This window comes from Phacochoerus africanus, chromosome 10 (genome assembly GCF_016906955.1).
Source record: "Phacochoerus africanus isolate WHEZ1 chromosome 10, ROS_Pafr_v1, whole genome shotgun sequence".
NCBI classification, from domain to species: domain Eukaryota; kingdom Metazoa; phylum Chordata; class Mammalia; order Artiodactyla; family Suidae; genus Phacochoerus; species Phacochoerus africanus.
The window spans coordinates 95,991,363-96,012,783 of NC_062553.1; the positions used below are offsets into that span (position 1 = coordinate 95,991,363).

The window sequence follows — 21,421 nt, forward strand, 5'->3', positions numbered from 1 at the left end:
AGCTTTCAGTCAAAAACAAACATTTCATTAAGTTGTGCTTTCTATTTAATCATAGGTTGTTTTACTAGTCCTTACTGGATACTTTTTAGCCTGTGGTCATTTAAATTTTAGTCAACTATAATAATGTCTTTTGAACATTGTTGTTGTTGTTGTTTGTTTTTGTTTTTAAGTATAGTTGATTTACAATGTCGTTTTAGTTTCAGGTATACAGCAAAGTCATTATGGTAAATAGATGGATAGTTAGGCAGACCTATATAGGTTTGTATACCCATCCATCTATGTCTACATATATATAGAAATCCTAGTATATGTGTGTGTGTATATCTATATATCTATATCTGTATATCTTTTTGATTCTTTTCCATTATAGATTTTTACAAGATATTGAATATAGTTCCTTTTGCTATACAGTAGGTCTTTGTTGTTTATCTGTTTTATATATAATAGTATGTATATGTTAACCCCAAATTCCTAATTTTCCCTTCCCACCCCCATCCTTTTCCATTTGGTAACTCTGTTTTCTATGTCTGTGAGTCTGTTCCTGTTTTATAAATAAGTTCATTTTATCACTTTTTTAGATTTTACCTATAAGTGATATCATATGGTATTTGTCTGACTCACTTCACTTAGTATGATAATCTCTAGGTCCATGCATATTGCTGCAAATGTCAGTATCTCATTCTTTTTTATGGCTAAGCAATATTCCATTGTGTGTGTGTGTGTATACACATACTCAACATCTTCATTCATCTGTTAATGGACCCTATTTAGGTTTTCTGCCCATTTGTTAATTAGGTTGTTATTTTTTGATATTGAGCTCTATGAACTGTTTAAATTTTTTAATTGGCAAAGAACAACAGAGAGCTTTATTTGGCACAATTGGCGTTTTGCTTTTATTTTTAGGGATAGTGAGTCTAAAGTTTCTGCTGAATTCCCATTCTCTCAAAATTGCCATAATGATATATGGTTTGATTGTTATAAAATAGAATAGCTATTTTCTCAATTATCTTGAAATTAAACTTTCACATATTTTCTTTAATTAGCTATTTTTCTAAGGTATTTAACTTTGATTTCCCATTTGGCATTCTCCATCTAAGAGTGATTACTAAATTAATTTTAAGAGAGAGGAAACTGTAGCACAAAGCCCAAGGGTCCATGATAAGAATAGTTTCTACTTTTAGAAAGAAAAAAGATGTTGACAGCTACTTCTAAGAACACTTGTTCACATAGGTATTATTGATTAGTAGTAGTTCTTATGATTTATCATATTGACCCAACCAAAAAATAGTATACCTTAAAAGCAAGAACAGCATCACAATAGTTCTCTACATATGGAAGATTTTTTTTCCAGAAAATGTAAATAATCAGGGGAAATTTGGCAGTATGGAAGGTACTGCTGAATCTTTTTCCTTCCAATGATTAAATATTTTGAAATATTTTACAGTAAAGTATCTTTAGTGTGACTGTAATGATCTACCCATAATCCTAGTTAATGCATATATTTTCCCTAATTATTTGAATAATAAATATTTTTCAGGATACACTGATGCTTTTGCAATGTTTGAATATCATTTTTTTTTGTCTTTTTTGTTGTTGTTGCTATTTCTTGGACCGCTCCCGCGGCATATGGAGGTTCCCAGGCTAGGGGTTGAATCGGAGCTGTAGCCACCGGCCTACGCCAGAGCCACAGCAACGTGGGATCCGAGCCGCGTCTGCAACCTACACCACAGCTCACGGCAACGCCGGATCGTTAACCCACTGAGCAAGGGCAGGGACCGAACCCGCAACCTCATGGCTCCTAGTCGGATTCGTTAACCACTGCACCACGACGGGAACTCCTGAATATCATTTTTTAAAAATAATTACAAAATGGGGATTATTGCTACTGTAAAATCCAAACCTCTTAGTTAGCATGGTATTCAAGACCTGCCACCTGCCCTTCCAATTTTATCTCTTATTGCATCTCTCCACGTATGGTCAGTTCTCAATTATCTTGTAGTGAATTCATTCATTTTGATTTAATTGTGATTCAGGCTCAGCAGGGACCTGGGAAAGGTTCTCCTTTCAAGCAAGCTTTGTAGTTATGATTGGCTGTTACTAATTTCCTAGACCAAGCTACCTGGAGCTTCTCTGGTTGAAAGGGAACGAGAAAGGCTTGGAGCATTGCCTCTTCCACCCTTCCCTTGCCAGGTTCACTCCAGGCTTGGCTCTTCTCCTTTAGCCTAGGGTACCCAATCAAGATTAATGGACATGTCATGAATTGATTGCAGTTCTGTTTTAAGTAATTTTACATGACCTCCTTCCTGATCTCCACTTGCTCATTGATGTTTGAGAGGTGGTGACAATGTCTTTGTTACCTAATATTTTTTGCTTTTTGCTCTTACATATATTTCTCACTCCTTGAAATTCCCTTCCTTTTCTGTTGAAATCCTACAATTTCTTTATCTCCTTCAGAGAAAATTAATCATAACCTTTCAAGAGAATTCCCTTTGTAGTGTATTTTTATTCTTATTTGTATTTTAGTGATTTTTTTTTTACCATCTTTCCTACTAATGTAGGTGTTAGTGGCCACACTGGTTTACCATTGCAGCCTTGTATAGTACAGTTTAGACAGCCAGTAAAGGTGGTCAACACTCCTAAAGAAGATCTCTATTTTCTTTTTTTGCCATTAACATTTTCATTTTTGAAATTCAAGCACTTAATGGACTTCACTTAAACTAAGATGAATTAATTAAGATATACATGCAAGGTCTAAGGATCATCTGATATTTGTTATAGTGACATAATGAGGAATATTTTTCATCTGTTTTCCTATGAATCATAGGAATTATATTTTAAAATGTTTCTTAATGTTATATAAAATAGTTTTATTTAAATTTTATTCAAAGTGTTCTGTTATGTTCTAAGTGTCATTAAAATTCTATATTAAACGTTCCTTGTTAGAAGTGATGAATGATTATTATCTAAAGACTAGTGTCATAGAATCTGATTGCTTGCATATGAATGAACTACTTAATATAGATATAATTGTCTGGAAAATATTTTCCTACAACCATATTTTACTGTTTCAGAAACAGATGGGCGAGATGAAACTACAACTTGAAAATGTCATCAAGGAAAATGAAAGGTAGATAAGTTAACTATTGATTATTTTATTATTGTCTTAAGTAACTTTATTATTATTTGGTATTTTATTCATGTAGTATACTGGTTATAAATGTGGACTCTGAGGCCTGATTTCCTCTTTGACTCCTAGATCCCTTACTTACTACCTATATGATCTTGGACAGGTTATTTAACCTATTTGTGCATTAGTTTCCTCACCTATAAATTGGAGATAATAATAGAATCTATTTCATAGAGCTGACTATGAGGATAAAGTAAATGTTTAACATAGGGAAGATAATAAGCACTTTATAAATATTAGCAGTAATAGTATAGTGTGTAATATGTTTGTGTATTAGGAAGCATACTGATAACCCACCATCCAGTTTGGAGCTAAAATGTTATCAATACTAGTTCACTGATCCATATTTTCCTTACCTATCCCATCCTACTCCTTCCTTCTACCAGAGGTTAATACTGCCTTGAATTTTGTGTTTATCATTACCAAAATTTACAAAATTTTGTAGGTATTTGTATTCCTAATAATAGTTTATTTCTAAAAACTATCTTAAAATGGTATTGTTTAGCCATTTGAGACAACTTTTTTTCACTGAATAGAAGAGTTTCAACGGGTGAAATTTCTGTCATAGGCTATGTGAATATTGAATTGTACAGCATATTGCCAAGTTAATTTCCAAAGTGGCTACACCAATTTACTTTCCCACCAGTGATACTTGAGTTTTTATTGATTAATGTCTTTTATCAGCACTTATTGGGATTCTTGGTTTTTGTTATTTTGAATCCAAAATTGTGTTTCATTGTTTTAATTTACATCTTCCTGAATACCAATGTGGTTAACCATTTTTCATGTTTTTATTTATGCCCTGTGGCTTTCTTATGAAATGCTTGTTCATTTCTTTTTCCTATTGTCTGTTTATCTTCTCTTTGTTGAATTGTCAAAGAGCTTTATGTAAACTGTATTCTGAATATTTATTGGTGTACCAATCAGTGTAAACAGTAACTGTTAATGGAAATTTCAAATAAGAAGTGATTTAATTCCTTACAGTTAAGTGCTATGTAAGCAAGATCATTGGTTTTAGAGTCATACCTTAGAGCCTGAGATCCTTAGGTCAAAAATTTATGCTGCAATCCCATCTCTGTAGCTACCACTATAGCATCATTCCATGAAGTTGGAAACTTGACCCTAGCATAGTGGATCATGAGGTACTGACTTCAAGAGAAAGACACTAATGTCTATGAGTTTTGCTTGCCATCTGTCATACCAGAGGAAAAATGTTCTCAGCTCACTTCTGCCTTTAATATCTCCCTCAGGTGCCTATCACTGGTGAAACTTTAATCCCATCCATAACTTCAGCTGCTAGGACATTTGAGAAACTTAGTTTTAGACTCTCAGCTGCTATGAAAGGTGCTGGGATATGAAGAGGGGATGGCAATGAATAATGAGTGCCAGTGTCCTAATTCAACATTGTAGACAATAGGTACTTTTCAGATGTCTGTTCCTAAGTTGTAATATATTTGATCAACAGAATTTTCCTTTTTTAAAAATTTCGAGGTAGTTGTACCATTTTTTTTCCCTTAAAGCTGTTGACATTTGTGTCACTAACAAGTCCTCTCTCAGCCTATGCTCATTAAGAACTTCTCTTACATTTTTTTCTAAGAATGTTTAGAATTTTATTCTATCCCAAGTTTAACGTTTAAAGGTCAAACAACTGGACTGAAATTTGATATCTTTTATTTTTGACTTATAAAACTATAGCAACATATAGCACAGAAGTTCTATCGAGTATTCCGTGATAATCTATGTGGGAAAAGAATCAGAATGGATATATGTCTGGGTCACTTTGTTGGACAGTGGAAGTTATCATAGCCTTGTAAATTAACTATACTTCAATAAAAATTTTTTTAATTAAAGCAAAAAATGAATAAATAATATTTTAACTTCTAAATTCATGTAAAGCATAGACTCTTTTAAAGTTCAGCTTTCTTTTGTTTGTACTCTTCTGTGTATAGCTCTTAATTGAACTTTCAATTTTTTTTTTTTCAGTTTTTTTCATGTATTTATGTTTTTTCCCTGGGAAAGTTTTTCCAGCTTTATCTTGTTAGGATTTACCATTCTTTCTCAAAATAACTGTTAAATAGCCTATAATATTCCTAGTAAAGAATATTATTAAGATTTTGAATCACTGGGATATGTAGATTAAGTTCGTATTTTAATACATTGGGGATAATATGGTGTTATATGATTGAGCAAATGATTCAGTTGTTTCCTGTACTTGACTCCATACTCTTCCATTTATGTCTAGGTCTTTTGAAACCAGTCTTAAAAATCCGCCTTCACCTTTAATAGTAGTGTGGTCAAGTCTCATGAATGTATTAATTTTTAGTATAGTAGGGAAATGATAAAAAATGGTTTCTGAGCTTATAAAAGGCAGTTTTAATAATTTGAAATGTTACCAAATTTTAAAGTGAACTTTCTACCTTTAGGGCAACATCCTGCTTTTAATTAAGTATTGTAGTTTATACTGCAAAATCAAAAGAGTTTTTCTTTTTAAGGAAAGTATCTTAAATATGTACATATGGTCAGGTCTGAATAATAGAAGCTAGTAATGGCATGGTTTATGTAATAGTATACATTTACACATTACTGGGCTTGGGAAACATTTTAACACATTTGTATATAGGTGTATATTATCTGGGAATTGATTACAGGTAGAAAATAATGAAGTCATTTTATAAAATGAGACTTAGGAAGAGGTGAAAAATAGTCATTTTATCACCTTTCCTTCCATTTTTCTCATCTTTAAAAGTTTTATTGAAGTTTAGTTGATTTACAGTGTTGTAATAATTTTGACTGTACAACAAAGTGATTCAGTTATACATATACACACATCCATTCATTTTCAGGTTATTTTCCCACATAGATTATCACAAAAGATTGGGTAGAGTTCCCTATGCCCACCTCAAACCTCCATCCCATCCCTCCTGTCCTACCTGAACCCTTTGCTGTCCATGGGTTTGTTTTCAGTCTGTAAGTCTGTTTCTGTTCTGCAAATAAGTTTGTTTGTATCCTTTTTAAAAAATTCTACATTTAAGTGATATCATATGTTTATCTTTCACTGTCTGACTAACTTTGCTTAGTATGATAATTTCTAGGTCCATCCATGTTGCTACAAATGGCATTATTTCATTGTTTTTTATGGCTGAGTTACATTTTATTGTATATGTGTACCACATCTTTTTTATCCAATCCTCTTGTCAGTGGACATTTAGCTTGCTTCTGTGTCTTGGCTATTGTAAATAGTGCTGTAATGAACATTTGTGTGCATGTGTCTTTTTGAATTACAGTTTTCTCCAGATACATGCCCCTGGGTGAAATTGCTAGTTTATATGGTAGTTCTAATTTTAGTTTTTTGAGGAACTTCCATACTGTTTTCTTAGTAGTTGTTCCAATTTACACCCCTACCAACAGTATAAGAGAGTTCCCTTTGCTGTGCACTCTCTTCAGCAATTACTGTGTGTAGACTTTTTGATGATGGCCACTCTGGCTGGCATAAGGCGGCACCTCATAGTACCTTTGATTTGAATTTCTCAAATAATTAGTGATATTGAGCATCTTTTCATGTGTTTTTTGGCTATCCTATATGTTTTCTTTGGAGAAATATCTATTTAAATCTTCTGCCCATTTTTTTGATTGGGTTTTTTGTTTTCCTGATATTGAGCTACATGGGTTGCTTTTTTATTTTGGAGATTACTCCCTTGTCACTCATTTCATTTGAAAATATTTTTTCCCATTCTGTGAGTTGTCTTTTCATTTTGTTTATGGTTTCCTTTGCTGTGCAAAAGCTTTTTAGTTTAATTATGTCCCATTGGTTTATTTTTGTCTTTATTGTCATTATTCTAGGCGGTGGATCAAGGAAGATCTTGCTGTGATTTATGTCAAAGTGCATTCTGCCTATGTTTTTGTCTAAGAATTTTATAGTATCTGGTCTTATATCTAGGTCTTTAATCTACTTTGAGTTTATTTTGTTTATGGCTTTAAAGAGTATTTTAATTTCATTCTTTTAAATGTAGCTGTCCAGTTTTCCCAGCACCACTGATTGATGAGACTGTCTTTTCTCCATTGTGTATTCTTGCCTCCTTTGTCATAGATTAGTTGGCTGTAGGTGTGTGGATTTATTACTGGGCTTTCAATGCTGTTCCACTGATCTGTATTTGTTTTTTGTGCAGTGCCATACTCTTTGGGTGATTGTAGCTTTGTAGCATAGTCTGAAGGCAGGGAGCTTGATTCCTCCAGCTTCATTTTTCTTTCTCAAGATTGCTTTGGATATTCGATGGTCTTTTGAGTTTCCATACAAATTTTTAAATTTTTTGTTCTAGTTCTGTAAAAAGATGTCATTGACAGTTTGATAGGGATTGCATTGAATCTGTAGATTGCCTTGGATAGTATAATCATTTTGATAATATTGATTCTTCCAATACAAGAACATGGTATATCTTTCCTTCTGTCTGTGCATCTTTGATTTCTTTCATCAGGGTCTTGTAGTTTTCAGAGTACAGGTCTTTTGTTTCTTTAGGTAGCTTTTTTCCTAGGTATTTTTATTCTCTTTGATGCAGTGTTAATGGGATTATTTCCCTAATTTCTCTTTCTGATCTTTCATTATTAACACATAGAGATGAAATAGATTTCTGTGTATTAATTTTGTATCCTGTAACTTTGCCAAATTCCTTGATGAGCTCCAACAGTTTTCTGGTAGTGTCTTTAGGATTTTCTAAGTGTAGTATCATGTCTTCTGCAGACAGTGATAGTTTTACTTATTCTTTTCCAATTTTGATTCCTTTTATTTCCTTCTCTAATTCCCATGGCTAGACTTCCAAAAACTATGTTGAATAAAAGTGGTGAGCATGGACATCCTTGTCTTGTCCCTGATCTTGGCAGAAATTCTTTCAGTTTTTCGTTGTTGACAATGATGTTAGCTGTGGGATTATCATATATGGTCTTTATTATGTTGATAGGTGCCCTCTATGCCCACCTTCTTCAGGGTTTTGTCAGAAATGGGTCTTGGATTTTGTCAAAAGCTTTCTTGGTATCTATTGAGATGATAATATGATTTTTATTCTTCGCTTTGTTAATGTGGTGTATCACACTGATTGATTTGCAGATACTGAAAAAATCCTTGTATCCCTCAGATAAATCCCACTGAATCACAGTGAATGAGCCTTTTAACATATTGTTGTATTGGGTTTGCTAGTATTTTGTTGAGGATTTTTGCATCTATGTTCATCGGTGATATTGACTGGTATTACTCTTTTTTTTGTGGTTTCTTTGTCTGATTTTGGTATAAGGGTGATGATGTCCTCATGGAATGAGTTCAGGATGGTTCCTTCCTTTGCAGAGTTTTAGAAGAGTTTCAGAAGGATGGGTGTCAACTCTTCTCTGTATATTTGATATAATTTGCCTGTGAAGCCATCAGGTCCTGGACTTTTGTTTGTTGGAATTTTTTTTAATCCCAGTTTTGAATTCAGTACTTGTGGCTGGTCCATTCATCTTTTCTTTTTCTTGTTGATTCAGTTTTGTAAGATTGTACCTTTCTAAGAATTTGTCCATTTCTTCCAATTTATCGGCATGTAGTTGCTTATAGTAGACTCTTATACTCCTTTGTATTTCTCTGATGTTCATTGTAACTTCTTTTTCATTCTAATTTCATTGATTTGAGCCCTCTGCCTATTTTTCTTGATGAGTCTGGCTAAGGGTTTATCCATTTCATTGGTCTTTTCAAATAAGCAGCTTTTAGTTTCATTATCTTTTCCATTGTTTTCTTTGTTTCTATTCCATTTATTTCTTCTCTAATTTTCAGTTGCTTTAGATTTAAGGTTAGTTTGAGGTTTTCTTATTTCTTGAGGTGGACGTGTATTGCTATAAACTTCCCTCTTTGAACTGCTTTTGCTGTGTCTCATAAGTTTTGGACCTCTGTGTCTTTGTTGTCATTTGTGTCTTTGTATTTTTTGATGCCCTCTTTAATTTCTTTAGTGATCCATTGGTTGTTTAGTAGCATAATGTTTAGTCTCCTCATGTTCATGGGGTTTTTTTTTTTTTTTTGCATTTTTTTCTTGTAGTTTATTTCTAATCTTACTTTATTGTGGTCAGAAAAGATGCTTGATATTATTTCAGCCTTCTTAAATTTACCATGGCTTGATTTGTGGCCCAGAATGTGATCTATCCTACAGAATATTCCATGTGCACTTGAGAAGAATATGTAGTCTGCTATTTTAGATGGAATTTCCATAAATACCTATTAAATCCATATGGTAATCCATCTTGTTTCCTTATTGGTTTTATGTATGGATGATCTGTCCATTGCTGTAAGTGGGTGTTAAATTTCCCCACTGTTAAATTGAATTACTCTCAAATTCTCCTTTTATGGCTCTTAACAGTTGCCTTATCTATTAAGGTGCTCCTATGTTGGGTGCATATATATTTACATAAGTTATATCTTTATGTATTGATTCTTTAATCATTATGTAATGTGTCTCTTGTAACCATCTTTATTTTAAGTCTGTTTTGTCTGACATGAGTATTGCTACTCCAGCTTTCTTTTGATTTCTGTTTGCATGTAGTATCTTTTCCCATCCTCTCACTGTCAGTTTGTATGTGTTTATAGAACAGAAGTGGGTCTTTTGTAGACAGCATATGTGTGGGTCTTGTTTTCTTATCCATTCAGCCAGTGTCTGTCTTTTATTGGAACATTTAGACCATTTACATTTAAAGTAGTTATTGATAAATATGTTCTTATTGCCATTTTGTTAATTGTTTTGAATTAGTTTTCGTCAGTCTTTTTCCTTCCCTTCTTTTGTTCTCTTTACTTGTGGTTTGATCATTATCTTTAGTGTTGTGTTTGGGTTGCTTTTTCTGTGGGTATCCTTGGTAGGTTTTTCATTTGCAGTTACTATATGCTTTTGATACAGGAATACCTGTGTGTGTATATACACACACATGCATACATACACACAGAAAAGATTGTTTAAATTTTTATGTTGCTGGTCTCTTAATTGTAAATGCGTCTCCAGTGTCTGCATTTGTACCCTCCTCTTGTCATGATTGCTGGTTTTGGCATTATATTTGTGTATGAATGATTTCCTACCTTTACTATATGTTTGCCTTTACTGGTGAGCCTTCTCGTTTGTCATTTTCTTATTTCTAGTTGTTGCCTTTTCTTTTCCCCTTGGAAGTTCCTTTAATACTTTTTGTAAGGCTCGTTTAGTGGTGCTTCATTCTCTTAGTGTTTGCTTGTCTATAAAGCTTTTGCTTTCTCCTTCAAATCTGAATGAGAGACTTGCTGTGTAGAGTATTCTTAGCTAGAGCTTTTTTTCTTTCATCACTTTAAATATATTGTGTGTCTCCCTTCTGGCCTGCAGAGTATTTGCTGAAAAATCAGCCAATAACCTTATTGGGGTTCTCTTGTATGTTATCTCTTGCTTTTCCCTATGTGCTTTTAGTATTTTCTCTTTGTATTTAATTTTGGTCAGTTTGATTCTTCCTGGGTTTTTTTTCTATATGGTATTTGTTATGCTTCCTGGATATGAGTAAGTGTTTCCTATCCCATGTTAGGAAGTTTTTGGGTATTATCTGTTCAAATATCTTTTCTGGCCCTTTCTCTCTTCTCCTGGCACCCCTATAATGCCGATATTGATGTTTTTAAAGTTGTCCCTAAATTCTTTTAGATGGTCTTCATTTCTTTTCAGTCTTTTTTCGCTTTTCTATTCCATGTCAGTGATTCCACCAGTCTGTCTTCCACCTCAGTTATTTGTTCTCTGCCTTCTATTTTCTGCTCTTGGTTCCTTCTAGGGAATTTTTTATTTGAGTTACAGTATTTTGCATCTCTACTTGTTTAATCTTTAAATGTATTTCTTCATTCATTGTTTCTTGTAATTCTTCCATAGTCTCAGGTGATAAATCTTTGATTTAAACCAGTTCATCTTTCTTTTTACCAGGTATTGGTCCAAGTATGAACATGCAGATTTTACATGGTGAAGTATAAGGGAGAGTTTGTTGTAGAGCATCTAGGAAAAAATTTTCTCGCTGATAAAAAGACAGGCAAAAAGAAAACTTAGTTCCTTCCTGCTCCTTGTTTTTTAGATAAGGGGAAGCTGCTATAGGTCTTTTTTTTTTTTTTGGTAACAATGAGAGTAGATATTAGAAAGACAGTGAGATTGGAAGAAGGGAAAGATGGGGAAACCCTAGTCATCTTTAAATTATATTGCTACATTGCTGAAATAAAACTAGAGCCACTTACCTTCAGATTTAATGTTTGTTGAAGTAATAAAACATTTGTTCAATCATTTATTAATATATATTAAGTTCTTACAAAGTACACACACTATTCAAGGCTCTGAAATATGTTAGTGAATAAAAAAGACAAAAATCTCTGCAATTTTTGTGTTAGGCATTTTGTTACTTATAGCTGAAGTACACTAACTGATTCAGAGACTTGATTGCATCTGTCAGGGGTTCACAAACTACAGCTTGGGGGCCAAATCTGACCTGCTGCCAGATTTGTAAATAGAAGTTTATTGGATCACAGCCACACTTGTTCATTTATATTTTTCTATGGTTGCTTTTGCTCTACAGTGTTGGATTTGAATAGTTGAGACAGATACTGAATAGCCCACATAGACTAGAATATTTGCTATCTGGGCCTTTACAGAAAAAGTTTATTGTTCTTTGATACATGTTATAATCTTTTGCTGCACAATCTGTTTACGAGTCTTTAACTTTCACCAAATAGCTTTTTTGAAATTAGTAATTGTCTTTATGGTTTTATTTAGCCGTATATGTAGTCTTAGAGCACAGAAACAGAAAACTTCAACAGAAGTATTACGTTAGTATATAGTAAATTAAAACCAATTATATTTGGCATATTATTTATTTTGCTAAGTTTTTTACTTTTTTTCTGATTGTCTAGTATTTATCTCTTTTAAGATTAAAACTAAGTCTTTATGATGTAGAAGATTTCAATGGCATTGTAAAATAGGATTGTTTTCTAGCACTGTTTTCAGTGATTTGTTCTCAATGACAAATGATAATTGAATAATAATATAATAATATGCATCAAAGGTATGATTGTTACATTTGATTTCACCATTTGCAATTATTATATCATTAGTGTGTGTTCATAGTATACTATAAATACAATATAATGTTATCTATTTGAAATTTGGGGAGTTCATGTATATATTTATAAAAATAATAATAAAGCCATTATTTTTTAATACTTAACCAAAAATGGTATTCTCTACCCCAAAACTTTATTTATATAATTGTAGAACACGAATGTATTTGATCTCTTTGCCAATGAAAGGGAGAAATCTCTGGAATGACATGGTGAACATTGCTGTTCTGATGCTGATTTAGGTCATTATACTGTACAGAAGACCATCACCCCAAATTAACCACAATCCTGAGCTTTCTCTAAAAAGTTTAAAATTTCTCTGATAATATCATGTAAAGTCAGAGCTACCCTGATTTCTGTATCTGTCTGTTTATAATGTGTTTGTATATTTTTATGTGTGTGTATGTGTGTGTGTATACATATATTTCTCTTAACACACCCCCTCCTAGTCTAGTCTCCAGTCACACTGGCCATCTTACTTTGGGTTCTTTTAATGTGGCAAACCACTTTCCACCAGAAATCTATTACTTATTTCTTCTGTCTGGAATGTTCTTCTCTAGACCTATGTAGGACTGTCTTCTCCTTTTTAATCAGGAAAACATTCCCTGATCATATATCTAGCACTGCTGTTCCCTTCTCAACTTCTTTTTTCTATAATCCAGTTTTATTTTATTTCTGATAATGATTTCTCTTGGATATTTATTTACTTATTACTTATTTACTAGAATATCTTCATGGAGCAGGGCTCTTTTCTATTCTGTATACCTACTACCACTGAACAGTGCTTTATACATAATAAATGTTCAATTACTATTTTTTGAGTGGATGATTTTAAATATTAGGAACATAAACACATTCATGTATTCATATTTGGCTCTTTTTGCTTCAAGAAGAAAAATAAGTAATTGGTAATATATAATAAGGAAATACATGTAATACAATAAGAACTAGGAGACCATCTCTAAGGATATGATCCTCTTACTGTTTCTCTCATATACCCTTCATGGTCTCCCTTAATAATGGCACCTCTGCCATATAGCTGATACTCCTACTCTTCCAATCAAAAAGTGATTCTCTCTGTTCTTGAGGCCAAATCCTTGAAGGTATCCATTCTTGTTGGTTTAACTAATGACACCCCTTTAATACTAGTCAGCTTATGCTAGAGCTGCCCTTAAGAAATAGTCTAATCATTGACTTCTCTATGTGAAGAATAGCACATGCTATTTCCAAGAGCAGGGCTATAGTCAAGGATTACTTAAGTCTGGGCATGCCAGGCACTTTAACTATAATATGTCCAATATGTGTAATTATAATTGTTGAAGACATCATTCTGGCTGGAGACATCAGAGAAGGCTTAACTGAGAGAACGAAATTTGAGGAGAGTCTTTATGAATGAGTTAGAGTTCACAACTAAAAAAAGCATGTTTAATAAAATGCATATCATTTAATATGGCTATATTTCAACTTATTTATATAGGGGAATTATGCATGGGAAGCTTGAGATGGTGGGCAGGAACCAGATTCTATAAGATCCTATATGCTCTGTTAAGGAACTCAAACTTGTCCAACACATAAAGAGCTCTTTAAGGGTTTTCAACTGAGAGAGGTGCACTGTTGGAGTATATTTAGTTGCACTTTAGAACTTGAAAATTCCAGATTGTTCTGGAAAGAATGTATATTATTCATTGCAGGAGCTTAATAAGGGAAGCAATAATTCTAATAATTAGAGTGTGTCCTGCATTAATCCCCCAAAGAAGCACTACTCCATAGCAGGAATGTGAACACCTTCACTGAGGAAACTTGGAGTTATAGGATGAATAATCTGTGAGGGAAGGTATGTGGCGAGGTATGCATTTGTATTACTCTCCATCCTCTCTCAATTAATTCTAGGATTCACTAACAATATTTGCCCCTTTTATGATCTACAAAATTGTCAAAAATAATAGGCAGTGATTTTTCTTTTTAATAGTATGTAAAAGAATGGTCCATCTTTCTATCAATGACCAATCCAGTTCAAAGACAAGTTGGAATTGTGTTTGATTCATCTTTGTCACCTCAGATATCAAAAATTTAGAAAGTCACCTTTGCTAAATTTCTTTTCCCTATTTATGAGAATCAATTATAATTTCAGGAATGCAGTTACTAGCTAGATGATTTTCCTGGTGTTGATACTTTAATCAGTTTTGAGCTCGGTTTCTTAAGCTATAAAATGAGCAATTTTGCTTAGATTTTGTTTCTATTGTTTATATATTTTTATGATTATAGTAAGTGCTCTTTACTTTTGAAGTGATACTATAGGTGGTAAGACAGAAAAATAATAAAAACTATAAATGATAACTTTAAAAGCTTAAAGATATAGTAATTTAATGTAAAGACACTATATTATGGGATAATATTTTCTTTAAGAAAAACATTTTTATCAGGAATATCCAGTGAAAAAGTTAATACCATGAGGTCAAAAACACTGTTCTTTTAAATTTAATCATATTGTGCCTAGCATAATATATAGTACCACTTCTCTTTCCTTCTAGATTAATAAATGGGTCTGTACATTGAAAGAGGCAATAAAATGGAGAATCATTAGAAATAACATACTTTGAGAAAAATGTAGCTTTGACTTAATATAAATGTGCACTTAATTTTTTTGTATAATGCCAAGATCTTTAAGGCTACTAATTATAGTTCTTTGTTGTCTTTATACATAAATCATAAAGGGTAATTCATTCTTTATAATTTCCAGTGTCAGGGTCTTCGAAGAAGAGTGAGAACTTAGAGATCCTTTTGATCTTCTGTATTTTTATAATTTTTCTGACTTTTTATGATTATTTAACCTATCTTTAATTCAACAGAATCTATTTAACAACTCATCTTTCTTGAGTCTTTCATATTCAGTTGAGATTTCATAGAAAAAAACCAGCTCCTTTGTGCTTTTATTACTTTAGGTCACATTTAATTAAATTGTACAGTTGTAATAGCAGTTTATAACATATACAGTAGACGGCTTAATATCTGTTCTAACCTCCTTTTAGAGTACCTTTTTGTACTGCAAATGCTGAAAAACCAAAAACTAGTTCAGGACATGAACTAGGTTTTGCTAATGATAAATGATTGTAAGTGACCTAAATTAGGAGATATATAGGAGGAAAAGCAGTATCTGGGGACCTATTTTGGTGGATAAGAATCTAACAAGTGTAGTGTGGCCCTGGAACCAATAATTCTAGCACTGCTTCTGTCAAAGCTAAGGCAGGGTGTTCCTGCAGGCAGTAGTTCCAGCAGTCACTTCCTGATCCCAGCATCTTAGCTTAAAGAGGTGGGCTCCTGGAACTAACAGTTGGTATAGCTGTATCCTGATTGTCCAGTTTCCTAACTGTGGACTTTGCGTCATTTCTGTCAGCAAAACTGTTATGCAGGTAGCTAAACCACTGAGATTGAGGGGTTTTTAGAATTTTCACTAGAAATAGAGATCACCTAGTTGATGGTGACTACAGACAAAGCAGCTGCTACTGCAGAAAAAATGTGGTGCTACTAGTGTTATTAATAATAATACAGTTTACTTCCACGAAGCTTTATATGGTTTCTCTTCCTCTCTCCTGTTACTGTGAAGCTATCTGCTGGAACTTTGTCCTTTTTAATGTTGCCATTGTTCTTAAATTTTGACTTGCTTATATATTTGAATAAATTCAGCTAGGACCAGAACTGTCTTACTATCTGGTATGCAATGTCTCTTCAAATGTTTGTTGAACTTACTTAAATTATTGATATGTAATTTTCAAGATTTGTTAACCACAGAGAAAAAATAATGCTTTGAAAAAGATTGATTCCTTAAACCTTTGTAGTACTTAATTGGTTTCATTTTCTTAATTATACTGGCATGATATTTGGATAATTGGATAAAATTTATTTTCTCAATATTTACAAATATGTTATTGCAACTAAGTTATATTTCAAAGAAAACAAGGGCAAAAATAAGCTGTGATATTAAAGATTATAAAGAGTAAAGAACAAGCGTAAGTATATGTATGTATATTTTTCTGTTTATACTACTCATATATGAACCAACAGGAATATACTGGTTTTTTTTAAAGGCCCATGAAAATTTACCTAAATATGGCCTGCATGCCCCCCCACACATACATACATACAAATTAAATGTAAATCGCACCTACAATAAAGTTAGAAATAACAATAGATGGATGCAAATAATTTCTTTTCACTATATTTTCAGCTAATTCCTAAGATAAAAAGGAATTGAAGAGTACAATTGAAAACTAAAGTTGGGGAAAACTAAAGTTGGCTCAGTGGAAATGAACCCAGCTAGTATCCATGAGGATGTGGGTTCAAATCCTGGCCCCACTCAGTGGGTAAAAGATCTGGTGTTGCTATGAGCTATATGTTGCAGATGTGGCTTGGATCTGGCATTGCTGTAGCTGTGGTATAGGCTGGCAGCTGTATCTCCACTTCGACCCCTAGCCTAGGATCCTCCATATGCTGCAGGTGCAGCTCTAAAAAGAAGAAAAAAGAAAAGAAAGAGAAAAAAGAAAAAACTAAAATTGAAAACTGCATAAAATAAATAGCATATCAAACTAGTGAGATGCAGCCAATCTATTATTCAGAATGTTTTTAATTAATTGAAAATAAGTGAATTATAGTTTTGTTTACACTTAAGGCATCAGACTCCTGAGTTAACTAGAGAATCTGGGCAAAAACTAGAAAATCTTGACAAAAATTTTACTGTTGAAGTGAATTGGAGTCAATTAGAATGGTAGGACAAAGACCAGGAAAAGAAAGAAACTTAGGGATATAAGCCTGCATTTGGGAGTTACTTTCCTTTAGAAGTATCTCCCTGTGTTGGAAGAGGTGAAGAAAGGTTGAAAACTGAGCAGAACTTAAAAAAATGTATGGATCTAGTGAAATAAAAATTGAAATTCAGGGAGTTCCTGTTGTGACTGAGAAGGTTAAGGACCAGACATTGTCTCTATGAGGATGCAGATTTGATCCTACCCTGACTCAGTGATTTAAGGATCCAGCATTGTTGTAAGCTGTAGCATGGATCGCAGATGCAGTTCGGATCTGGTGTTGCTGTGGCTGTGGCTCTGATTTGACCTCTGGCCCAGGAACTTCTCTATGCTGCAAGTGCAGGCATAAAAAGAAAAAACAAATTGATATTCAGAGCCCATCAGACGTCATGGTAGGTGGCTCAGGATATCCAGGATTTTAAATAAGAGTGACTTCTCTCAAAGTTGACTAGTCATAAAAGACCTGAAGCATAGCGTTCCCATCATGGCGGAGCAGAAACAAATCCAACTAGGAACAATGAGGTTGCAGGTTTGATCCCTGGCCTCGCTGAGTGGGTAAGGATCCAGCATTGTGGCGAGCTGTGGTGTAGGTCGCATATGCAGCTCCAATTAGACCACTAGCCTGGGAACCTCCATATGCCATCGTGCAGCCTTAAGAAGCAAAAAAAAAAAAAAAATCTGAAACATGACTGAATTATCTGAATCTTTGATCTTGGTATAATATGCTAATGGAGTGATAGCACTGCAATATTACTCCCCACCTAAAGAGATGGAATATTTTAACAGGAGGATAACATCATTGCCAGTCCTAAGAATATCTCTGTACTTCTTGTGTTATCTGGCTCATATCTAGCATAAGAAGAACTAGTAACAGAAACACTGAAAACATCATGCACAATAAAAAGTAGTATGCAGTAGAAACAGATCCATAGGTTTGGTCTTTAAAATAGCCATGCTTACTATGCTCAGTTAAATAAGACACAGTTGTATGAGTTTCTGTAAGAGAAGTAAAAGCTCTTTTTAAAAGTACCAAGTAGAAATTCCAGAACTGAAAAAAATACAGTAATGGAAATGAGACATAACTGAAGAGAGAATTAATGAAGTGCAACCCAATCAGAAAAAAATATTCAGAATGAAGGTTGGAGAGTGAAGAGTATAGAAAATGCAAAAACAAACACTAAGATAAATGGGAAATAGTAAAAAGAGGTAAAATTCATATATTCATCATATAGATTCCCAATAAGAGGACAGAAAGACATCAGACTAAAGAAATACCATGCAACATAGGCAGGATAATGCAAATAAAAACGCCCATATGTTATTATAAAACCAAAGAAAACTAAAGAAAAAACTTCAAAGCAGAAAAAGATTAATTTTAAAGTAGCAACAATAAGATAGTAACTGAATTCTCAGTATAAATGCTGGAAATCAGGAGACTAAGGCATAATTTTAAAGTGCTGAAAAAAAAACTGATATATATTATACTTTTTTTTTTTTGCTTTTTGGGGCCACACTCCAGGCATATGGAGATTCCCAGAGTAGGAGTCAAATCAGAGCTACAGCTGCTGGCCTGCACCACAGCCACAGCAACCCAGGATCCAAGCCATGTCTGTGACCTATATCACAGCTCACAGCAACACCAGATCTTTAACCCACTGAGCAAGGCCAAGGATTTAACCCACAACCTCTTGGTTCCTAGTTGTATTCGCTTCTGCTGCACCACAACAGGAACTCTATATAATTCTTTACCTCGTGAAATAGCCTTCAGAAGAAAGATCAATTGAAAAGAAATTGAGAAAATTATTATTGGCAAAACTAAAGAAAACCTTAAAAGGATGTTATAAAAAAAAATCCCAGATGGAAGCTTAGAACTACAGGAAATGGAAATTATGGGAGAAACTCTAGTGAACATCTACTATTCTAAAACAATAATAATGTCTCTAACATATCTGTGAAGAATTAAAACAATATCATAAATTTAGGAAAAGGGTAAAGAGAGAAAATATTCTCAGATTCTAGCATTACTCAAAGGGAATACACTAATCTATTTTAGAATTTGATAACTCAGTGATGTATGTTATAATCTCTAAAGCAAAAATCATATACCTGCCAACTGAGATAATAGAGTAGAAAAGTGGAATAATAAAAACTAAAATAAAGCATGAAAGGAGAGAAAAATCATAATAAAAAAGCAAATACTAAGATAGTAGAGATAAAGTCAAATATATTAGTAATTAAATTTCTGTGTACTACATGTTGCAATTAAAAGATAGCAATTTATTAGAGATTAAAAAAGAAACCAGTTACAGTATGTACTTCTTGTTAGGTTCCTAAAATATACGAATGTTGAATGGTTGCAATAAAGGGGATGAACTGTAGATATACCATGCAAGTGCTATTCAAAAGTAAGCTGGTGGAATTCCCGTAAACCAGTAAATAACAGAATGGCAGTACGTATATACATATCAATAATAATTTGAAGTGTATTGGACTAAATATTCCAATCAAAAGACAGAATGGTTGAATGGGTACAAAAACAAGAACTATATACATGCTTCCTAGAAGAGACTCACTTCAGATCTAAAGACATACAGAGATGGAAAATGAGAGTATGGAAAGAGTTTTTTCCATACAAATGGAAATGGAAAGAAGGTTACGATAGCAGTTCTCAGACAAAATAAACTTCAAAGACTGAGATAAAGAAGGATATTACATGATAAAGGGATTAATCTATCAATATGAAACACTTGCAAATATTTATGTGCCAACTTAGGAGCATTTAAATACAAAAATCAAAAATAAACATAAAGCGAGAAATTGAGTTTTGCAATAATAATATGGAACTTTAACAACCTACTTACATAAATGGAAGATCATCCAGAGAAATACTAGCCTTAAATGACACATTAGATCAGATTGACTCCTTGCCTCTCTCTATCTTATCTGTTTATCTGTCTATCTATCTACATTCCCTTCCAAAGCAACATAATAAACATTCAACTGCATATGGAACATTTTCCAGGATAGAGCACATTCTAGGCCACAAAGCTAGTCTTCGTAAATTTAAGAAGTTTGGAATCATATTAAATGTCTTTTACTGGGAGTTCCCGTCATGGCGCAGTGGTTAACGAATCTGACTAGGAACCATGAGGTTGCGGGTTCAGTCCCTGCCCTTGCTCAGTGGGTTAACGATCCGGCGTTGCCATGAGCTGTGGTGTAGGTTGCAGACGCGGCTCGGATCCCGCGTTGCTGTGGCTCTGGCGTAGGCTGGTGGCTACAGCTCCGATTGGACCCCTAGCCTGGGAACATCCATAAAAACAACAAAAAAGACAAAAGACAAAAAAAAAAATTTTTTTTAAAAAGATCAGAGTAGAAATAAATGAAGACTAAAAATAAATACAAATAATCAGTGAAACTAAGAGCTGGTTCTTTTGACAGAATTGATAAAACTTTAGCCAGACTCACCAAGGAAAAGGAAGACCTAAATAAATCAAATCAGAAATGAAAGAGAAGTTATGACCAACAACACAGAAATATGAAAGATTATAAGAGATTACTGTGAATAGTTAACACTAATAAAATGAAAAGTAAAGAAGAAATGTCTAATTGCCTAGAAACATGTAATCCCAAGACCAATTCAGGAATAGAAAATATGAACCTAACACAAAGCAATATTGAAATTGAATCAGTTAAAACTGAGAATCAAGATTTCAGGACCAGAGATTTTCACAGGTGAATTCTACTAAAGATTTAAAGCGGAGTCAATACCTGTCCTTCTCAACTAATTCCAAAAAAAACTGAAGAAGGAACATTTCCAGCATCTCCCTTATATTAAACCAGACAGAGACACCACGCACAGACACATATACACAAAACCAGAAAACCACAGGCAAATGTCACTGATGAATATAGATGCAAAAATTCTCCAGAAAATATTAGCATATCAAATTCAATAGTACATTAAAAGTATAATACACCATGTTTAAAGAGAAATTATCCCAGGAGTACAGATAGTTCAGTAACCATAAGTCAGTCAATGCGGTACGCAACATTAAATAAATGAATAAAAAGCATTTGAGGAGTTCCCATTGTGGCACAGTGGAAATGAATCTGACTAGTATCCATGAGGATGTGCGTTCGATCCCTGGCCTCACTCAGTGGGTTAAGGATCCACATTGCTGCGAGCTCTGGTGTAGATCACAGACACAGCTTGGATCCCGCCTTGTTGTGCCTATGGTGTAGGCCAGCAGCTGCAGCTCCAATTAGAACCCCTAGCCCAGGAACTTACATATGCCACCGGCGTGGCAGTAAAAAAAAAAAAGACAGAGAAAG

The 21,421-nt window shown here is 33.6% G+C and overlaps 1 protein-coding gene across 4 annotated transcripts in view; it reads left to right on the plus strand.

Annotated features, from left to right (window-relative positions):
* Positions 1-21,421, plus strand: part of SCLT1 (sodium channel and clathrin linker 1) — a 256,137-nt gene that overhangs the window by 88,073 nt on the left and 146,643 nt on the right. For all 4 annotated transcript variants that reach the window (XR_007137479.1, XM_047798622.1, XM_047798620.1 and 1 more), the window contains exon 5: positions 3,072-3,127. Coding sequence is in view for 3 of the 4 variants with exons in the window: in XM_047798622.1 (XP_047654578.1) it covers positions 3,072-3,127 (56 nt within the window). In the remaining variant the exon portion in view is untranslated. The remainder of the gene's footprint in view (positions 1-3,071; positions 3,128-21,421) is intronic.